This window comes from Colias eurytheme, chromosome 21, assembly GCF_061535395.1.
Source record: "Colias eurytheme isolate Ceu_HAF_F1 chromosome 21, ilColEury1 Martin Lab GWU primary, whole genome shotgun sequence".
Lineage (NCBI taxonomy): Eukaryota > Metazoa > Arthropoda > Insecta > Lepidoptera > Pieridae > Colias > Colias eurytheme.
Genome location: NC_143000.1, coordinates 7,733,212 through 7,756,176, shown reverse-complemented (window position 1 = coordinate 7,756,176; position 22,965 = coordinate 7,733,212). Strand labels below are relative to the sequence as shown.

Below are 22,965 nucleotides of genomic sequence, written 5' to 3'. Positions count from 1 at the left end.
AAAATAAGTGCCATACTGTTACAAATCGTTTGACTTTCGCTATTTTCCGACGAGTTCGACTAACGCCCACGCGACTAAGCCGCCGGTACCAGCGTTCACGCCATCGTTTTTCTTTTTGTCATTGCGTACTAAGACCCCTGTAGAACCGCCATCCTGTTACAAATGACTCGAAATTTTGTGTCAGTATCTCCCGGTCTAACATTACAGCACTTCTATATGTTTTTATAGTGCCACAAATTTATCTGACCCGGTGACAGTGTCACTGATGTCGCTTTCTTTTATATAAACAAAATATTCCGTATGAAAAGTCTGTGAAAATGTGACATTTCAAAATGGCGGCACGTAGTTCCAGTTTTTGCCACCGGGTCAGACTCGGGGGTCAGATAAGTTTGTGGCACTGTACTGTTCTGTGCGCCGCACCATGACAGCATGCTAGGCGTCCACTAGGCGGATCGGGCCGGGCCGCATCGCAACGCAAAAATACGCCGGCCTATGTTTTGTATGAAACATCGTCCATTAGCGACGGAAAGGGTCGGGGCGGGCAGCAACGTATTGGCGGATATCGCTTCGCAGGCGGATTTCTGCCGGGGCGGTGCGCTGCGGCCCGGCCCGCCCCGACCCGTCTAGTGGACGCAGGCAGGCGGATGTGAGCGGCGAGCGTCTGTTAGATAAAATCCGCCTAGGCGGTCCGCCGCGCCCCGTACAGGTGGACGCAGGAGCAAACAGCGCGTCCATTAAGAGACGGCCCGTTGCGATGCGACCCGCACCGATCCGTCTCTAATGGACGCCTAGCATTACAATTTATTGTCTATGCATTATTACTCCATGAATGAAATGTCAAATCATTGAATGAAAATAAAAAATAATTCAGTCAATTTTTACCAGTTGTAGGGGGAGGTACTCGCCGCGTGCTCCAGTCGTTGTTTTTAACGACAATAATTGTCTGAAATTTTTATATAATGTCTTCCCGGACAGGAAATTTCAAAAATCCATTCTCGAGACCATGGATGACTGAAACTGGAGCAGCGGCGGCCGCTGGAGGTGGATCAGTGGGACTGAAAGGTGTTGTTGCTGGCGGCATAACTGGTGGCATTGAAATTTGTATAACATTCCCAACTGAATATGTGAAAACACAATTGCAATTAGACGAGAAAGGTGAGTGCTTATCGTATGATACTTTATTTGATCAGTTTATGTCACAATAACATTAACGGAATCTGTAGAACTGCGATAGTGCGATCGCGGCGATAACATTATCGAACATTGCCGAATAATATTTTTCCGTCTAAAAATAAAAATTGGAGTTTACGTCATCCACACTCAAAGTATAAATATTTAATTCACTTCAGAGTCTGAAGTATGGAAGGAACAAATTTATTTTCCAATAAGAATCTTGTTAGTGTCGTTTTCGAGGTTACGTTACAATGAGGCGCTAAGTCGTATTTGTAAAATAATACTTTACTTAGCGACATGGACTTTGTTCTTTTTAATGTACGCGGGAAATAAAGATTAGTGATATATTGTTACATGTATCAGTTTCTTCAAGGTTATTTTACTCTAATAAAATAAAAATCTAACAGGAATATTAATTATATGCTAACTTAGTTACATTTCACAAAATATTTCCTTATATATTTGAATATGTTTACATTACTCCACAAACCTATGTTTATTAAGTGTTTGAGTTCATATTGTTATACTTATATACATTTATCTTTCCAAAAGTTTTAAATTTCATGTTCAGCAAAATTAAAAATACATTACACATCAATAATATTTGTAGGTCATAGATTCTTGTTACATAATAGACATCATAATAGTTGTTGCAATCATTACAATATTCTTCCTTTCATAATATTGTAATAAGTTTCCTGTTATTAAATAGCCTGTTCTGCTGATTTCAATAGCAAATAATATAAATTTTCCTCTAAACCATTAAATATACCACTAAATAAAACAGCTCATTAATGGTAGCTTCATAATTAAGTAGTCAATATTGAATAAACATGGTTTGTATTAAAATAAAATTTGTGTTTGTTTAAACATTAATTACTATTGTCTATATATAGTATTTATCATTAACTAGTGGTCCGCCCCGGCTTCGCCCGTGGTACATATTTCGCAATAAAATGTAGCCTATGTCCTTTCTCGGGTATCAAAATATCTCCATACCAAATTTCATGCAAATTGGTTCAGTAGTTAAGGCGTGATTGAGTAACAGACAGACAGACAGAGTTACTTTCGCATTTATAATATTAGTAACTATGGATTATCACAACAATACAGTTTATTTAGTAAGGTTGTTGTGTCTCTCTCTATCTCTATCTCAGTATTATTTCATAGAACACTCTATGAAGGGGCTTAGACATACTTACACAAAAAACATTCCTAATTTATAAAATATATGGAATCATGTTCATTATATTATCTGAACAAGGTTTGTGATTATTCTGTAATATTAATGGTTATTTATTAAAAACAGAACTACAATCTATATGTATATATAAAACTCAAAGGTGACTGATATAGTGATCTATCAACGCACAGCCCAAACCGCTGGACGTATCGGGCTGAAATTTGGCATGCAGGTAGATGTCATAACGTAGGCGTCCCCTAAGAAAGGATTTTAGAAAATTCATCCCCTAAAGGGGTTAAATAGGGGATAGAAGTTTGTATGAAACTTTTTATTCCTTGGATGTATTTGCATGAAATTTAGCACACATATAGAGGGTAACTTGGATAAACACATAGCATAGGTTTTATCCTGGAAATCCCACGGGAACGGGAACTATGCGGGTTTTTCTTTGAGAACGCGGGCGAAGCCGCGGGCGGAAAGCTAGTAAACTATAATTCTCAAAATGTATTATCTAACGCATGAAACCATCTGAATGTAACAATTTTAATTCATCATTATTTAATCTTATTTTTAAATTGTAGTCATATGAAAATTACATTTAACATAATTTCAATATAAATATATTTCAAATATGTAGTTGATGATAACTGATAAGAGATTCAAAAGTAGTTAAAGTGAAGATGATAACAAATTGTATGTTGTCACTTGTGATAAGAATTATAGTTTTGTTTATAAAGTGTAAATGAGGCGTGACTGGGCCAATTTAAATAGCTATGTGTTATTGTGTAAAGCTTTTAGTTAGAGTGTGCTGTTTTTTTATAATAAATTCCTTTGTTTGATTAAATATTACACTGTTCCATTGGAGCTTATATGGGGGTCTTGGCCTCCGAGACAAGAACACTTCATTGATCTTGACTAATTAAATTTATGGATAACTAGCTTTCCACCCGCGGCTTCGCTCGCGTTTTTAAAAAGAAAAACCAGTTCCCGTTCCCGTGGGATTACCGTGATAAAACCTATCCTATGTTTTAATCAAAGGTACCCTCTATATGTGTGCTAAATTTCATTGTAATCGGTTCAGTAGTATTTGCGTGAAAGAGTAACAAACATACACATACACATCCATCCTCACAAACTTTCGCATTTATTATATTAGTAGGATTTTATACAAATAATAATTATTATTGGTGGCTTTTAATAAGTCGGGCATATAACCTTAGAAGGTATTAGGTAGGTATTCCTATAGACTTTGAAAGTATGTTAACTCTTCTAATCAAATCAAATTGTTTAAAGATACCTACTATGAATAGTTAAAAGGAATTAATGTTAATAGTTTAAAGGAATTAATATTATACAGGGTGTCCCAAAAAGTAGTGATATACTGAAGCTGGGAGGTAGAGGACTTAGAGGGCTATCCGAATCACCCCCATGTGTGTTATGCGATTTTTCGTATTTTCGGAGTTATTACATTTTTTTCAATTTTTCATCTATCGCCGAGTACGATGAGATTTTTATTTATGGTGACGTGAATTATTGCGCTAGATGCTTGATTTTTTTTGTGTGCTAAGCTGAAAGATAGGCCAATTCAGTATGGTAACATTTACTATCGTTAGATCTTTGAATGGAATAAAAAAAACAATTAAATGCCAAGAAAGATAAAATTACCCAGTATGTTTATAACTTCAAGGGCCCATAAAAAAATAAAATCACATAAAAAAGGTTTTCCATTTGGCTTTTAAAAACTTGCTCTATCGATCAGGTAGCTACCCTAAAAAATTCATTTTATTATTCTGAAGGCTACAATCGAAAAATTGAAATCTTAATGTGGTAAGTGCAAAATTTTTATTAACATGATGATCATTAAAACCAATAAATAGGTGTTTAATTACCAGAATTTTTTTAAAATAGCCCCGCTGTTGCTCAATGCAAGTGCGACATCACCGTAAAAAGTTATCTTTTTAATGTCTGAATGTTCTTTTATCATTTTTAATGGTTTCTTCTGCTACTATGAATTTCCGGGTTATTTCGTCCAAATTGTGGCAGTCTCTCGTCTTTGTAGTATCCCCACGGAAAAAATTCAATAGGGTTTATGTCCGGAGACCGTGGAGGTCAGCCTAAAGGGCAAAAATACCCTGAAAGATGGATTGGTCGTTGCAGCCTGCGCATGCGCCGGTGACGCCTACCTTAAAGCCTGGCCTCCACGGTCCCTCGACCTAAACCCCATTGAATTGTTTCAATGGGGATACTAAAAAGACCTCGGCTACTTGAGAGAATGCCCCAATTTGGACGAAATAACCTGGAAATTCATAGTAGCAGAAGAAACCATTAAAAATGATAAAAGAACATTCAGCCATTAAAAAGACAACTTTTTACGGTGATGTCGCACTTGCATTGAGCAACAGCGGGGCTATTTTAAAAAAATTCTGGTAATTAAACACCTATTTATTGGTTTTAATGATCATCATGTTAATAAAAATTTTGCACTTACCACATTAAGATTTCAATTTTTCGATTGAAGCCTTCAGAATAATAAAATGAATTTTTTAGGATAGCTACCTGATCGATAGAGCAAGTTTTTAAAAGCCAAATGGAAAACCTTTTTTATGTGATTTTATTTTTTTATGGGCCCTTGAAGTTATGAACATACTGGGTAATTTTATCTTTCTTGGCATTTAATTGTTTTTTTTATTCCATTCAAAGATCTAACGATAGTAAATGTTACCATACTGAATTGGCCTATTTTTCAGCTTAGCACACAAAAAAAAATCAAGCATCTAGCGCAATAATTCACGTCACCATAAATAAAAATCTCATCGTACTCGGCGATAGATGAAAAATTGAAAAAAATGTAATAACTCCGAAAATACGAAAAATCGCATAACACACATGGGGGTGATTCGGATAGCCCTCTTGGTCCTCTACCTCCCAGCTTCCGTTCATCACTACTTTTTGGGACACCCTGTATAAATATTTATGTAATGAACACAATATAAACTATTGTCATTGGTCAATGATTCCAAAGTGCATCCATGATTCTAATAGTGAAGATATTTTTTTAAGTAGTTTGGCTAAATCTAGTCATTGTTTATTGATATTGCAGTCGCATAATTTATTTAATCGTGCTATATGAATAACACGCACAAAGTATCTTTATTAATCTAATCTACCAAGATTCCATCAATCGCTGTATAAAATATTCTTTAACGAAATTTTCAGAATGACTTCCAACTATTTCGATCAATAGGCAAGCCCTTCCCCATTTCTTAATGTAGGCCAACCCAAACAAAACAGTTCCAAACAGAAACAGTCAACACGACTCGGCTATCGTAATTCGTCAATAAGACCAAGCCTTTATTATGCCCTTGCTTATTTATTCGTGTTAATTTGAATCAAAACAATCCATTACTTTGATTGTTTAAGCTATTATGATTCGAAATGTAAAAGATCATTATAGGTAACTATACGTATTATAAGAATTGAAATACATATACCTAGGTGATTATTACTTAGCTACATCCGAACAGTAGCATAGAGTCGAGGGAAGTTTGTAAAATCTGTATATTTATAAATCTACAAACATTCGTAGGTGTATACAATCAAACACGAGAATAAATTGATCTCTATAAATACCCACAAACTATGCACTAAATTGATGCGGGCTATAAACTTTCAAATGACCGCGCGATGCAAAAAAAACTGAAGAAAGTCCCAAGTCCAAAAGATTTTTATGCGCAATCTTCAACTCTATCATAATATTTATTTCGAAAATAAGTCGTCATTATCGCATTATTTTTAAGATTCGTTTGATCTATCAATAACAGAGCTATCGTTTTTCTTTCATAACTAACTTTCCGCCAGAGGTTCCCCCGCGTAGTCGAAGAAAAACCCGCATAATTCCCGTTCCCGTAGGATTTTCGCGATAAAACCTATCCTATGTTCTTCGATCAGGTCACGTGTCCTGACGCGAGTTTAAGATTTTATACCCATTACAGAAAAAGTGCTCAACGCCGCTAAAGAAGTTTTCACTTCAAAACAAACATTCAATATGTACACTTTTGACTTTCCTACGATTTTATTATAGGTAGTTATGTAAGTATAGATAAAAAAATAAACACGCTTAAATTTAATTCTTTTATTGTCACCGATCCTTGATAAGTGTACAAAGTTTGAATTAAATCTGTCTGTAAAGTGGGTCTAACTCGAGTCTAAAGCAGTCGATTACACACAAACATACAGATGCAGCTAATAAACGCGTGTTAAAAATATTATTATATAGGTCATTCACCAAAAGAAAGTCCCAAAAATACATCGGAAAATTCCAATGTAAACCTCGTATAATCTAATCATTTCTGACTAGTTTCACAATATCTTGCGTAACAAACATTAACGTGACTTGTATTAACGATGTTATTGCACTCTACGCACTTGACCTAGAAATTAGTTTCCATATCGCTTGATACAAACCTCTTTTGGTCATTTGTGGCTATTACCACTTATATAGAAATAGAGGGTTATGTATGTGTCCAAAATTAAAAACAACAAATATCCGTCTTCAGTTCTGGATGAAATGATTAGGTTCTTATTTCTATCTAATTTCCAAATTTCCAATAAGTTTTTGTTAAAAATTGAAATTAAAAAGTATAGAACGAATGTTGATGTTCATTACTTATAATGTAATTATTCAATTTTACAATGATATAGAATATTAAATATTATGTTAATTAAATGTTTGCTGCGCTATTACCTTTTTAACAGTTGAACCGTGAACGGTAAAGATTCCTATTACTAAATCGTATTTAGTGAAACTTCAATAAATTAAATTAAATCCTTTATTTGTACTAAGCTTCTAAACGTCTGATAGGTACAGGTAAATTAGCTTGGAGAAATTTTGCGTTTGTAGTAGTGTATGGTCAGCAAATAAAATAAAACAACATTTTATTTTTAGTTTTTATTTTATATATATATAAGGGATTTTAAATTAAACTATATGTGTTTCTCCTCTGAAAAAGATGAGACTTTATTTTAATATTTGCACATTTAACATACGTATAACTTTTACATTAACTAGACCGGGAGATATTGACACAAAATTTCGAGTCATTTGTAACAGGATGGCGGTTCTACAGGGGTCTTAGTACGCAATGACAAAAAGAAAAACGATGGTGTGAACGCTGGTACCGGCGGCTTAGTCACGTAGGCGTTAGTCGAACTCGTCGGAAAAATAGCGAAGTCAAACAATTTGTAACACAAAAATTTTAGAATTTACCGATAGCCCATAAAAAAGAAGTAGGCGGTAGTGTCATGCCATACTTTTCCGGTGTGACTTACAGCCCGCCATACCGACGCGAATGTGTTGATTTAAAAAAAAACAATTCAACCATTTGTACCAGGCTAACTTTTGCACAGGTAACCATCGTCGTGCAGCCATTTACGAAAATCGCCATGCCATACTTTTCGGACGATTCCAAATGGTCGCCATACCGCCGAAAATCTGCAAATTTTTTTTTTCGCCGAACCATTTGTACCACCCTAAATTTTTTTTTCAACAACTCCTGAATGATTATAAATAGAAGTGTGATAATGCCATACCTGTGGGAGGTGGCGAATGTGTATAAGATTTTTTTTTATTGTAAGATTTTATTCGTATTTTGAACGATTAGTAACAGTATGGCACTAATTTTTCCTGTAAGTTTGAGGTTCAACGAATATAAATACAAAATTTCAAAGATCTAGGTGGTGGAAATCTTCACTTATATAAATTAATACTAAATTAATTTTTTAAGTATGGCAGCACTTTTTCCCCCTACTAGAAGTATGGTAAATATAATAATGGTCACATTTTATCAAATACTCTCCAAAAATCCAAATGCAATACTGGTACAAAAAGTTTGGCGAAAAAAAAAATTTTTGCAGATTTTCGGCGGTATGGCGACCATTTGGAATCGTCCGAAAAGTATGGCATGGCGATTTTCGTAAATAGCTGCACGACGATGGTTACCTGTGCAAAAGTTAGCCTGGTACAAATGGTTGAATTGTTTTTTTTTTAATCAACACATTCGCGTCGGTATGGCGGGCTGTAAGTCACACCGGAAAAGTATGGCATGACACTACCGCCTACTTCTTTTTTATGGGCTATCGGTAAATTCTAAAATTTTTGTGTTACAAATCGTTTGACTTTCGCTATTTTTCCGACGAGTTCGACTAACGCCTACGCGACTAAGCCGCCGGTACCAGTGTTCACACCACCGTTTTGCACGCCTCATAAGCGAAGCGTTGAGGTGGGTACTACTGTCACTTCGCGCAAAACATCTGATTTTTCAAACTTAAAATGTCTTTATGTATCATACATTGCACTTGTAAGATAATACATACACACACATATTAAGAAAAAACACTATTTTTAACATTCATGATATTTTTGATGTCATTTTTGTTATTTAAACTAGTTAAAAAACAGTTTAAAAAAGTTCTGTCTTGGACGTCCGTGTGTCTGTATGTGCGGAGGATTTTCTTGTTAACACGATAGCGACCGAAATACTTTACTAATCGAGTCTTTTTTTTTCTCTTACGCTTGAGTATGCTCAGGAATAGAACCCTTTTATTTTTCAGGGTCTGATTCGATGTGGTTTAATTGTTATTAAATAAACAAAAATAATAATTAATAAATAATTATTAAAAAAAAAATTATGAGGCGTGCACTTTTGGATTTTCCAAACTATTTCTTTTTGTCATTGCGTACTAAGACCCCTGTAGAACCGCCATCCTGTTACAAATGACTCGAAATTTTGTGTCAATATCTCCCGGTCTATACGTAATAATTATAATTTTTGAATGAAATGTGTGCTTTATGTTCACGGTACCAAACGACTGCACGTGGCACCTGCGGACAGCGTAAACTGGTTTATTCTGGTTTTGTGCGTGTTTCCACTTTCCACTATCAAGTGACGATTTATTTATTTGTTTTGTTTCGTAATTATTATGGTCAAATATTAATTATGAAACAAATTATTATGGACACGATATTTTATTGTTTCACGGTAGTCGCCTTGTCGTTTGCTCAAGGACGTGAAATTGAATGATATATTTTTTTTTATAAAGTCAAAACCATTTTCTTTCAAATAAAAACTTGTTTTTATTGAAAACAAAAGTGTTGCTAGGAATAAGTATAAAATTAAATAGTAATGTTAGGATATCGAAACATTTTTGTATAGGCCAGAAGTCAGAACGATATAGTGGAAACGCGCTCTAAGATCTGAGTAATATACACACCACTACATATGCAAAAATTTCTCCAAGCTAATTTACCTGTATCATTTTAAAAGAAAATATTTTGTACTAGCGGTTCGCCCCGGCTTCGCCCGTGGTACATCCCGTTTTCTCTCCATAAAAACCATCCTCGTACTTCAAGGAATATAATAAAAAAAGAATTATCGAAATCGGGTCAGCCGTTCTCGAGTTATGCGCTTACCAACACATTTTGCGATTCATTTTTATATATAAGAAGATTATTCTATGATAAAGAAAACATTTTCCTACTTCTGATTTAATCACGTTACAGTATCCTAACAAACTATAATCATTAAGTATTGCTATATACTAATACTCATTAAATAAAACATTTTTCCAGGCGGTACCAAGAAGTACACGGGTATATTCGACTGCGTCAGCAAGACAGTAAAGGGCCATGGCGTGCTCGGTCTCTACAGAGGCCTCAGTGTGTTGCTGTATGGATCCATTCCGAAGTCTGCAGTTAGGTTTGTATCGACATACGTTTATTATGAACTTTTGTAGGTAATGCAGCAGTGTGTTATTAGGTATTTCTGCATCTAATAAGGATATACTGGATAGGATAGTACCTGGATGAGATAAGTCTTCAGCCATTACCAATTAGATCGACAATAATTGTGCAATTATTTGTGTGTTTTCATACTTATTATTTTTTGGCTCAGTAGAATAAAGAATTTATTCATACATTAATATTGTATATGAATAAGGATAACGTCAGTGATGAAATACAAATTTTAAACCCACTATTTTGACAATATTAACAGAAAAATTGTCGTAGCTTAGAAATTCGTGCTAAATATATTAAAATGTTGACCAAATAACACTAGGAACTAATTGAATTATATTGAAGTAGCACTAAGGCACTAAGCTAATTGTATTACCCCTAATAGCGGCTAATTAGGAAATAAATATTGTCCTTGTATGTATATTGTATCGGTTAATTGAAGATTACCAAAAGACATACAGGTTAAAAAGAACAATAGCTTCAAACATATTATCATGAAAATGTACTAATGTAATACTTCATACACTTTGCATACGCCATGCATTTCACACACACGCGTATAGAACTCTTTATGGATAAATTTCGATCACAAGGCAAGAACTAGTAATCAACAGTTTCCTATATTCAAACTGACCTCATACAAATACATCCCATCTACATTACGATTTCAAAAACACGTTTAACCTTCAACTTGAAAATTAACATAAATATTACGTAAATCTGTTATCGAAGATTCGTCAATTCACAATTGGCCAATATTGCACGCCTCATAAGCGAAGCGTTGAGGTGGGTACTACTGTCACTTCGCGCAAAACATCTGATTTTTCAAACTTAAAATGTCTTTATGTATCATACATTGCACTTGTAAGATAATACATACACACACATATTAAGAAAAAACACTATTTTTAACGTTCATGATATTTTTGATGTCATTTTTGTTATTTAAACTAGTTAAAAAACAGTTTAAAAAAGTTCTGTCTTGGACGTCCGTGTGTCTGTAAACTCTGTATGTGCGGATCCTTTTTCTTGTTAACACGATAGCGACCGAAATACTTTACTAATCGAGTCTTTTTTTTTCTCTTACGCTTGAGTATGCTCAGGAATAGAACCCTTTCATTTTTCAGGGTCTGATTCGATGTGGTTTAATTGTTATTAAATAAACAAAAATAATAATTAATAAATATTTATTAAAAAAAATTATGAGGCGTGCACTTTTGGATTTTCCAAATTATTTTTAATTCTTGTTCTTTATCGAGAGTTGAATAACATTACGCATATTATATGTAATATGAATTAGCTATAGCATAGGGATTTTGATGGACTTGTGAATAGACTCGTTGGGATGGGTTAAAGCAAAATATGATCATTACCATATACAATAAACATATTGTAAAAAAAAAAAAACTTGAGGACAAAATAGACCATCTTGGTCACAGTTTTAACCATAGAAATCTAAATAACAAGACACTAGAAGTCGTAAGCGTGCGTGACCTTGTCGCCACTCAGGTGATTTGCACATCACCAGTGCATTCGTCACTGTTCAGTTGCTCTGGAGACCTATGAGTGTATACATGGTGTGTTTCAGCAATTCCCATTGCGGAAATTCTTCCACAAGTTGTAATTATACTTATAAAGGAATAATATTTCATCGGAAAATATTTTTTTTTAGAAATAATGCCGTTTTTCCTTAAAATTATAGAATATTTACAAGTATTACGATTGTCACCATAGTAATCGAAATAACAATGAATGACACAGTCGACCATTCTTATTATCACGTTTGTTCGTATTGGAGCAAAAAGTCTCATATACTTAGGGATGTTATTCTAAAATAAACCGTTAATTTGTGCGTTAGGATACATATTCAAAAGCTTAATTTAATAGATAAGTTAGTTTTCACTAAAATCAAGCTGTCCAATAAAAGGCATAGTTTACTTGTGTGTACTGTTTAGCTTTCGGTTTGAATGTGTTGATCTTGGCGACAGCGGTTTTCATACGAATTATGACATTATAGCCCTTCTATGTGTCTTGTTATTTAGATTTCTATGGTTTTAACCTTGGTTGTGACATCCCTGTTTCTTATATGAACTGTCCTCGGGGAATACATAAAAATCCTTTCAGTCCAATGAAATAAAGGATCACGTAGTGACTGTAAATGAAATTGGACCTGTACTTTGATTTGTTACAAGTGATGCAATTGCATTTTAGAATATCAAAAGCAAAAATTAACTAGTAGTAGGTACATACTTTTTTAATAAGTGAAACTATAAAATAATTTTGTCTAGCATTCTGTAAAGAAATATACCTATCCATTTTTCTTTTTATCTCTCATTAACGAAAGAAAATCTCTCAATGTATCGATTAAGACTTCCTACGCTAACAAAAACGTGATCTTCTCTAATTAATATCGTGACAGGCCAATTCAATTGAGATCAAATGGCACACACGCATATCACCGCAAGATGCTTAGGAACAGCATGATAAGAAGTTCATTGAGTCATACGGTCGGCAGATAAGTTCTCAATGACATTCCGGACGATTACTTTTGTGACTATGTGCATTTGTTATAAGATTCTTTTAATTGCTGTTAAGACTTAAGACCCCCTTGTATGAGTTCTTGCCTTGTCCTTTTACCGGTACAATGTATGTGAGATATTCCGCGGCGACTAGTCTCCGAGACTTGCAGGATACTTGAATCGCCTGTGCGTATCGCAATGGGAGAATGGCCTAAGTTCTCAAAACGTTAGGAGTCAAGGACCGTTTCCTTTGGGAGACCTCTGGCTCGGACCGCTTTTGGATAACTTCCGCTTATAAGATAAAAGCAACCTTGAGTATATAGTAAATAGTAATTGATCATATTTTATCAAAACAAATATTTTTTTGTTTATATACTTTGATTGATATGTTGTCAGCAATGTCGCCATGGCTTCCGCGTCGTGAGACAGTGCCTTGGACAGTGTCATACGAGCTATAATACAAGGGATAGTACAAATTTGAATACCCTGAGTTTTATATAGAAACCGTTTGATGTTTTATATTATTAATATATACCGCTATTTGTTATATAAGTTCTTATCTTAAATTATATCTTATTTGTCCAGATACGATCGTATTAGATATAGTACTGCAGTTGTTTATGTCAAGCGATATAGTCTACAATTTTTAACGTCATTATGAGTAAATATCATTTATCAATGCTGATAAGTACAGATTTAGAACAGATAGAACGGTAAACTTAACATCGCGATATTTGATAAATAACACGTTTAATATCGATGTATATCATTAGGTGCCTAGGTAACAGCAATATAAAAAAAGCCTTTTATCAGTGCGCTGAAAAGCATAATAAACGATTGCCTTAACCAAAATAAGAATATTAAAAAATGAATAGGTTTCCTTTTACCTTTTAAATAAGCACGTGTTGCACCGCACCTGTAAATAACACCCCTTTAGATAACACAAATCCTATCGCCGCATGATGTATCACACATTCTTAAACCCCTGCAGATAATATGTGATAGAAATCAACTTTGAAGGACATTACACAACTAGAATTTTCTGTTAGAACCATTATATTACATAGCTATTAAGGGCCAGTTACTTATTCAGAAAAAAATAGAAATTACTTTACTAGCCACATGTAGTAACTAAGAAGAGCGATAGAGACCAACAAACCGCCTCAATTTCAGATTCGGAGTGTTCGAGCAAGCCAAGCTATACATGATCAATGAGAATGGTACTTTATCGAACTCCGGCAAGCTCATGTGTGGTCTCGCAGCTGGTGTGGCTGAAGCGATATTCGCTGTGACCCCCATGGAGACGGTCAAAGTGAAGTTCATCAACGATATGAGGATGGAAAAGCCGAGGTTCAAGGGATTCTTCCATGGAGTCAGGACTATTGTTAGGGAGGAAGGTTAGTTGCGGGATCTTTATATATATACGGAGGGTTTTTTTAGAATACGTGTTTTTTTTTTATTTTGAAGGATGTGTATTTGTATTAATTGGGATGGTAGGTTCTTTCAGCGTCTACGACATTCATCATTAATCATTAACAGACTGCTTTAGAGATGCTTTTGTTAAGGAAAAACTCATCGATAAACATCGAGATCACTTTGTCCTTTAGTTTCTCTGCCAAAAATAATGAGTACAAAAATAGAAGTCATGACTCTTAGCCAATAAAAACAGAATTGGAGTAAATATCAATACCATCATAAAAACACTTTCCTTAAAAATTCTCTAGATAACATCCACCACATTTTGACGTGACAACGTCTTATAATTCGATAGAGCCGGATGCACGCACGAAAAAACATGACTCATGCGGCGTTACCTCGCTCTGAGGCGTTCCATGTAAGGCTTGAAGTGCAAGCGAGAGCGCGGAACGAGCGACAAAGAAGCACAATCGGACGTTGTCACGTTCAACTATCGTCAGTAAACCGACTTTACAGACAATCATTTTTTTAACTCAAATTTTACATATCTTGAATTCCAGGTGTCGGCGGCGTATACAAAGGGGTGACAGCAACAATCATGAAGCAGGGCAGTAACCAAGCGATTCGGTTCTTCGTGATGGAGTCACTAAGAGACTGGTACAAGGGAGGGGATAGAGATAAGCACGTGCCGAAGTATATTGTTGGACTGTTCGGTGGAATTGCGGGTAGGTGTATATTTTGTTTTTTCAAGTGAAACTTCTTTAGGCGCGTTGAGAGTAATATTTCAAAGTCGCATCATGGCAATACCGTCATAGAGTAAGGCTACGATTTTGGTATCCTTGAATCTTGCCAAAGAAGTTTCACTTCTGACACGTGCTCGGCACACACGCTCCTTTTTTTCATGTGTAACATCTATTTCCATGATTTATTTTAATAGATCAAATTAGTAAAGGTAGGTTTGTATTTTTAACCGACTTCAAAAAAAGGAGGAGGTTATCAATTCGGCCGGTATGTTTTTTTTTATGTATGTACACCGATTACTCCGAGGTTTCTGAACCGATTTACGTGATTCTTTTTTTTGTTCGATGCGGGATGGTGTCGAATTGGTCCCATAAAAATTTTATTCGGATAGGCCCAGTAGTTTTTATTTTATGAGCATTTTTGTCTGCATATTTGTAAATGTTGCGAGTGCAAGTTTGAAGTCGGTTGTTTTTAACGCAGTTATCACTTGTATATTTTATAGTAAAATTTGTTTTTATAGCAAAGATTAGGTGAAATGCCTCGTCCAAACGTTCGTATAATGTGCAAATGTATGCTCTACATAATGAATGGAAATAATATTTGCATTAAGTCGTCGTGTGGTATGCGTATTCGTGCTAATGTTGACGACCGTCTCAATTGTAGTTTAAATAAAAATAAAAACTATAAATAAATAAATATGCTATTTTGTAAAGTATTTCTTTGTATAAAGTTTATCACTAATTCACAAAATTATCACGGATAAACAACAGTCGTGTTATCTCTGCGTGTCAAGTAAAATCATGAATGTGGACTTATTTCAAAGTATTTTCCTTGTATATAAGGGGTTCCTATCTTTATTTTATAGAATACTAGCGGTCCGCCCCGGCTTCGCCCGTGGTACATATTTACATTTTCTCTACATAAAAACCATCCTCGTACTTCAAGGAATATAATAAATAAAGAATTATCGAAATCGGTTCAGCCGTTCTCGAGTTATGCGCTTACCAACACATTTTGCGATTCATTTTTATATATAAGATTCATTGATTCGTATAGATTTTTTATTATTTTTATAAGAATAATTATAGCTGCGTACACCAATAATACATAGTATAGTATTCCAAAAATAGAATGAAGCAAGGTTTAATAATAAATTAATAGTTATGAAAACAATATAATAAAAAACCTATTTATTTTATTCAGGAGCCGCATCAGTCTTCGGTAACACACCAATCGACGTAGTCAAAACCCGTATGCAAGGTCTCGAAGCCGCAAAATACAAGAGCACATGGGATTGCTTTATCAAAACATGGAAACATGAAGGTCCCCTAGCCTTCTACAAGGGAACAGTACCACGACTCAGCAGAGTTGTATTCGACGTCGCTATAACGTTCACTATCTATGACAGCATTATGGACGTCTTCAACTACGTGTGGAAGTAACCACAGACAACACAACCACAGATAAGACATACCATAGACTATAGAGTTAGACTATGCTTTTTTAAATGACGTTTGTCTATGGACCTAGTTACCTTGGTGGTAAGATTCAAATTTTGTAAATAGAATTGTTTTTTTTTTATTAGATTTGGTATTACGTTATTTTGTCGAATTCAATTATATTGTATAACAATAATGGAAATGTTACTATGTAGAATCGCGTTTTTACTCAAAGTAATTTTTGTATAGCGATATTTAGATGTTAGGCGACGTATTGAAATGAAACTGTATTTATTATAATTATTAAATCAGTTTTCAGCCACACTTGGTACAAATAAGCGGAACTAGATTAAGTCTAATATATTTTTATATTAAACACGTGATGTAGGTTTGCTGTGGGCGTAGATGGAAGAATCTACTTTTTTCTATGAGATATTTTCTTATAACCAAGTACTTTAATTGTTCAACTATTTTTTATTATAAATATGATCAGAAATCAGGTTATTTATCTCATGTTTCGCTGAGATATCCATTTTATGGCATGTGCCTCTTTTGTGTGGTATGGCCTAGTTTTTGTATTACAGTCTTTTCTATATTATCTACAATATTTTATATTTTATAATCGGGTTAATAACTGAAGGTTTCTTGAAATAATTGCATTTCTTTTCTATGCCTTTTTCTACGATTTTCATTGATAGTTATTATTTTATTGTTTTAACAGAAATATTGTAATGTCGGCTGTGTTTTGACGAGGTTTTATAGATTTTATTTATCAGATTATTTTATTCATGTTTTGACTTGTTTCTTTAAGAATCTCTTTCAGTGCTCTTCGAGAGTTTTCATTTCTTGACTAACTTATTTTGTATTTGATTTTATACTATGTGAATGAAATTAAGCATTTCTTGTCTGCCTGTTTTCTATGCATTTTGATAATAATTATTATAGTTTAAGATCTCTCATAAGAAGTAAAGGACTTTAACGAAACGCGAAAACTGAAAACTATATTTGACGGTAATAAAAGAAAATTATCTTTTCCGAGCCCCTTTACGTACTTTTGAGAGATCTTAAATAGACATTCCGTTTATTTATTATAAAGTTTATTTATTTTTCTAATTTCTTATTCGCATTTGATGTTAAATGTTACAATTATTTATTATTTGTTTTTGATTTTAATAAAATGCCAAATAAAATTAATGTGTTTTATTCTGTCCAAGTTAAATTTGTTCTTTTAGAGCTAGCGCACCTATGGGCTCGTAAGAAAGTGCGCGCACGTAGCGACGCAACTCCCCATACAAATTGATGGGAGAGACAAAATAGTTGCGGAGACAAAGTTGCTCGTGTGCGCTAGCTCTTACAGTCGTAACGAATTCCATTCTAATTTTCATTTCTCTGACTAATTACTAACAGGAATGAATGCATTTTCGCATGCTTCAAAAATAAGCAAGCTTCCGATAGTTTGTGATAAAATGGTACTGTATCAAACAGAACAAATTATTATTAACACAAATACTTAGATTAATTAACTAATAATTACCACATATACATTTGGAGTTTTAACGAGTGGTATTAAGGGCTATTTTATTTTATCACTCTGGACGGATTGCTTAGAAAGTTCTAACGATTCTTCATTGCGATTCGATAGGTTTGTTATATTCAGAATAATTATGATATCTTTAACCCATATTCAAGGTACCTAACTCCTAAGTAGGTACTTATAGCATATTTTGAGCATAATAAATTCAAAATGATACTGTTTGCACAGTAGAACTTTAAACGGGAAAAACAAGGTAAGGTTCTAAAAATTGAATGGAAGTAAATACAACAATTTGAAAACAATTCATTTAATAAAACAGTCAAACACCAATACATATATAAAAATTTACACAACAATTGATATAGAATTATAAAACTATCACATTATATCACCAATAACTATGTTACAGGCAGTGACCAAGGCAATAAAGGTAGCTATAATAACAATAAAATCAATCCAACATAAGCACAGGATATATCCATTATAGATATACCTACCTAGTCATTATGTTTCTCTGATTTTTAATTAATCTTATCATAGAAAAAGAAAAACACCTTTTTGGATTATAAAAAATTAAATCTTACATTGGTTTCACGTTCAACTATAACTCAAACAATCTTATGTAACATTTACTATCTTACTGTGTTTTTGTTCATAAATATTTTACTCACGAACAAAATTATATTATTTAAAACGCATAATTCTTATATTTAGCGAAAGAGATCCCGGGAACGCATCTATGGTCAATATTAAAACTGTCAACTAGCGCCATCTCTTGTTCGTTTAGTGCAAAGTCGAAAATGTTCAAATTGTCTATGATTCGAGATTTCGTGAACGACTTTGGTAGAACTGCAATGCCTCGTTGTATCTGAAAATAAAATTAATATTAAGAAAATATACTTAGATATCTTGTCCTTGGATTTAGACCATTTATTTATGTGAACTAAATTTATATTAAAATCAATTATTATGCAAAAACAATATAAAAAGAAAGTCTATGCAAATTCAATATTAATTATAATACAGTCAATAATGATAAACTTGTTCAATGATTACAAAAACAATAGATTAATTGTAGGTTATAATTTGTAGCATGTCTGTAATTTTTTATAATACTAGCCGCTCTCGCGGTTTCACTCGCATAAAAGCGGAATAAAAAGTAGGTATGTCCATTGTCTATGTATTAATACAGACTACTTGTATTAAATTTATTTTTACACACCCTTTAAGTAGTTTTCGTGCGAGTGGGTACAAAAATACATACATTCAGTATCAATTCTCACATCTATGTACTTAATATAAATAAATAAAATAAAACTTGAATTTCAAATTAAGAATTTTCTTATAAGCTAATTCTTATAGCTTAGCTTGTGAACTTACCAAATATTTCAAAGCGATTTGCGCTCTAGTTTTTCCATACTTGTCAGCTAAGGCACCAAGTTTAGGGTCAGATTTTATTACATCCTTCCCAGCGAATTCTGGTCGAGCGTCTGATATAAGGCCTAGGGGAGTATAGGCTACCGGTTGTATAGAATGCTTCTTGCAAAAATCAACCAACTTGTGTTGTGTTAGAGTTGGGTTTATCTGTAATTTTTTTTTACATTAAAAGTATAGAGTATTACAAAAGAAATATCATGATATTTACTATGAACATAGGGAAGTGTGATTTATATATAATTTATATTTGGAAAAAAATCAATGATAAAATATTTTTATTTTATTATAATTGGTTTGTTAAAACTAATTGTTTGTATAGTGTTTATCATGGACGTATAAAAAAAGACGGACGCCGTATTACGAACAAACAACGTGAAGCCACCATAGTAAGCTAGCGATCGTGTAAAGACAATAAACACGCACACACTCTCACCATAGTAAGCTAGTCGGCCGCCATTACGTCGTGAACTACCGACTGATTAACTGCGTCACTGTTTCACAAAAAATATTTAAAATGCCGTCTTGCGTGGTTAAATGGTGTCGCAACAGTACAATTTTAAATAACAAAACACAAGGGATTACATTCCACAGGGAAGCAAGTTATTTCTTTTATGTTTTAATGACAAAATTATTACGGCAAAATTTATAAAAAAAATACAGCCGCCATTGTCAACAGGACAGCTGTTGCCATGGTAACATGGCACACACACATGGATGTTTCGCCGCCATTACTAGGCTTCACTCAATGTTTAGGCGATATACCGTCCGTCTTTTTTATACGTCCATGGTGTTTATTTTATCTGAAACTAGCGATCCTCGAATTCGAATGTTTATACTAAAACCTTCTTTGAGAATCACTAGGTATCTATTATTAAAAAAACCGCATCAAAATCCGTTTCGTAGTTTATAAGATTTAAGCATTTAGCATACATAGGCACATAGGGATATATGACAGCAACAGAGAAATCAACTTTGTTTTATTGCAAAATGCAATTTAAATGGTAATGTTACACATTTTTCATTAAATTAAATCGAAATAATAATTAATTTACGTCATAATGTGTAATTTTACAATTTCCTGTGAATATTCAAATTATTTTTATCAGTAAATTAGTAATTATATGGCACTTTAATTTGAATGTCACATTATACATATATATTTCTTTATCAATTTTTTTTAAATAAACTGCTTTCAATAAATAAAAAATGAAGAAAAAGTTAAAGCTGACTTTTAACTTTAATTTTAAGGTTTAATTTTCTTTGTTAGAAACAGGTAATTTTCCATTTTTGTTAAAAAAATAAGCACAAGCAACAAGTATGAAATGCATTTTCTCTTCTTTCATTCTCATCACCAGAATGAAAAAAGGATGATATAAGACTAATAATACATACATATTATTATTTAATTTATTTCAATACAATAGTCTACTGTGCTGGTTTATACCCCAAATCCTATAGAAAAAATTTTATAATTTTAATTTATTTCCAACCCCCTAAGTGGCTCGTAATCTCAACATTAATTAAAGGCCTTGGAACAATACAGACTAAAAATAATGGAAATAATTATTTACCTCCACTTGATTCACGACAGGCTTAACTTTAGAACTGTTCAATATCCTCTGAAGCTGTTCCTCATTGAAATTGGACACTCCAATGGATTTAGTGAGACCCAAGCTTAAAGCTTCTTCCATGCCTCGCCATGTTTCTACATAATCTATTTCTTGGTCGTCACCTTTAGACTGAAAATACGTTTTTATTTAAAGAATCTATAAAAGAAATTAGTTTTAAAACTCCTGATTCAAGAATGGTTGAATGCTGCTTCAATAATGATTATACCAGTTAAAACTCTTTGATTTTTTTGGATAAAAGTCAACCCGCATGAAGCTGGGGACTGGGGAGAGCAGCTACTTATTATGTAAAGAAAAATTAATTTTAATTATGTATTAAAAAATAGAAAAAAAAATCTTTTTTTTTTGCTACATCATGGAATTTTTCTATAAAACATGACCTTAATTTTTTGGTGAATTCATTATAACTCACATCAATTGACACAGGCCAATGTATAAGATACAAGTCCACATAGTCCAATTTTAACCTTTGCAGGGATTCTTTAAGTGCAGGAACTACATCTTTTTCTGCATGACAATCATTCCATAGCTGAAACAAAACAATTTTATTGATTCATTACTGATAGAAGTAGAAGAATAAGGTTTAACAAGGTAAAATATAAAAAAAAATATTTAGCAGACGATAAAATTTGTAATATTTTGAATTTATTTCATTTTTACAAATTATTGTAACTAATTTGATCACCGATTCGGAAAGATTTTTGGATCGGTGATAAATTTAAAAAATATATTATGAGAGATAAAGTGCTTCTAGAAGAAGTCTAATTCAGTAAATAAATGTTTGACCATACCTTAGTAGTCACAAACAGTTGATCCCGAGATACAATTCCCTCCTTTATTTTGTTGTTAATCCCTTGACCGACTTCCTCTTCATTCTTGTAACAGCTAGCCGTATCTATATGCCTGTAGCCTGCATCTATACCCCATTCAACAGCTTGCTGGTATTGACCAGGTTCGGCTTTTCGCTACAAGTTAATTTTATTATTTATATTTAGCTATAGTATTTTAAATTAGTACTTGTAGAAGTAGTGTGATTTTTATTACATAATTTTTTTATGTAATGTGTGTATTTGTTCATGATAGAAAGTGATTTTTGGTCATTGCATTCTATTTTTTCAAGTATATTCCTCATTTTTTAAATTAAACAAATTGATTAAAATTTCATAAATATAATGAATCAGATGATATACAAAAAAAAGGTGATTTGGGTTCAAATTGTGGACTAATTCTTTGGTTTATCAAAGCTGTAAATGCATATTTATTTTGATGAAATATACAGAAAATTAATATTTTTTTCTCCCATGTGGTCCTTGCGTAGTTTTTGCAAAGACTACTCTTGAAGTTATATGCATAATATTATTTTATCACAATTCAAAACTATACACATATAAATGTTTCAATTTATTGGATCTAATCTAATATGACCTTTAAATGACATTTAAATTGACGAAGTTGTAAATTTAATATTGAATAAAAAGTCTTAATTAAATTGAGAGAAAAGTTTGATAAAGTAGGGTTTGTGTTAGTGTATATGTGTTATAGCCACAGTTATATATGTGTTATAGCTATAGTAATTTTTAATTTGTGAGCTCTCAGAGAATTGATAATTTTTTAAATTGTAATTCATAATTTTTATGATGTATATAATCATAGAGAAAGGTTGATTATATTTATAAATTAAAAATAGATATACAAACTTATAAAGTAATAAGTAGCTTTAATTATTTTTATAATAGGTATACCTATCAGCTAGAAGATTTATAAAAGTAAATATTTACCGCATAGGTTCCAAGTCCGACAATAGGCATTTCTAGGCCATTGTTTAATTTAACAATTGGAGCTTTTAAAGCCATATTTAACAATAACTATACAATATGTACAGTAATTATTAAAAAAAAGTTAGTAGTTGATAGAAAACGAATAAACAATTAAATACTTATCGTATTATTGAAAAGGGTTCTTATATAGTTTCAAGATAACTTGACTTGACAAATTTATAAGTGCAAATACAATACTTATTCAAATGAATATTGATAAGACCAAATAACCTTTAATAATCATTGAATTATTTTGTAATTTGTAAACAAGCAAATTTAAATTTGC

The 22,965-nt window shown here is 32.9% G+C and overlaps 2 protein-coding genes across 2 annotated transcripts; one reads left to right on the top strand and one right to left on the bottom strand.

Annotated features, from left to right (window-relative positions):
• The first annotated feature begins 863 nt into the window (after positions 1 to 863).
• On the top strand, positions 864 to 16,878 carry LOC149899297 (putative tricarboxylate transport protein, mitochondrial). The gene is made up of 5 exons (XM_090114402.1): positions 864 to 1,155; positions 9,984 to 10,110; positions 13,841 to 14,064; positions 14,644 to 14,808; positions 16,028 to 16,878. Exons 1-5 carry the CDS (start codon positions 960 to 962, stop codon positions 16,264 to 16,266), a joined length of 951 nt encoding a protein of 316 aa, XP_089970528.1. The 5' UTR covers positions 864 to 959; the 3' UTR covers positions 16,267 to 16,878.
• A 1,216-nt stretch (positions 16,879 to 18,094) lies between these two features.
• LOC149899296 (aldo-keto reductase AKR2E4-like) lies at positions 18,095 to 22,934 on the bottom strand. The gene is made up of 6 exons (XM_090114475.1): positions 22,641 to 22,934; positions 21,654 to 21,827; positions 21,275 to 21,391; positions 20,806 to 20,973; positions 19,178 to 19,381; positions 18,095 to 18,665 (listed from the first exon to the last, which is right to left on the bottom strand). Exons 1-6 carry the CDS (start codon positions 22,713 to 22,715, stop codon positions 18,486 to 18,488), a joined length of 918 nt encoding a protein of 305 aa, XP_089970601.1. The 5' UTR covers positions 22,716 to 22,934; the 3' UTR covers positions 18,095 to 18,485.
• Between the last annotated feature and the right edge of the window lie 31 nt (positions 22,935 to 22,965).

What these genes read in the sequence shown, in the direction of transcription:
- LOC149899297 (XM_090114402.1), top strand. Translation starts at nt 960, where the DNA reads ATGTCTTCCCGGACAGGAAATTTCAAAAATCCATTCTCGAGACCATGG. An exon ending in ATTCCGAAGTCTGCAGTTAG is followed by an intron (nt 10,111 to 13,840) that starts GTTTGTATCGAC and finishes CCTCAATTTCAG; the next exon opens with ATTCGGAGTGTTCGAGCAAG. An exon ending in ACTGTTCGGTGGAATTGCGG is followed by an intron (nt 14,809 to 16,027) that starts GTAGGTGTATAT and finishes TATTTTATTCAG; the next exon opens with GAGCCGCATCAGTCTTCGGT.
- LOC149899296 (XM_090114475.1), bottom strand. Translation starts at nt 22,715, where the DNA reads ATGGCTTTAAAAGCTCCAATTGTTAAATTAAACAATGGCCTAGAAATG. An exon ending in TCGGACTTGGAACCTATGCG is followed by an intron (nt 21,828 to 22,640) that starts GTAAATATTTAC and finishes ATTAACTTGTAG; the next exon opens with CGAAAAGCCGAACCTGGTCA. An exon ending in CTGTCGTGAATCAAGTGGAG is followed by an intron (nt 19,382 to 20,805) that starts GTAAATAATTAT and finishes AAAAAATTACAG; the next exon opens with ATAAACCCAACTCTAACACA.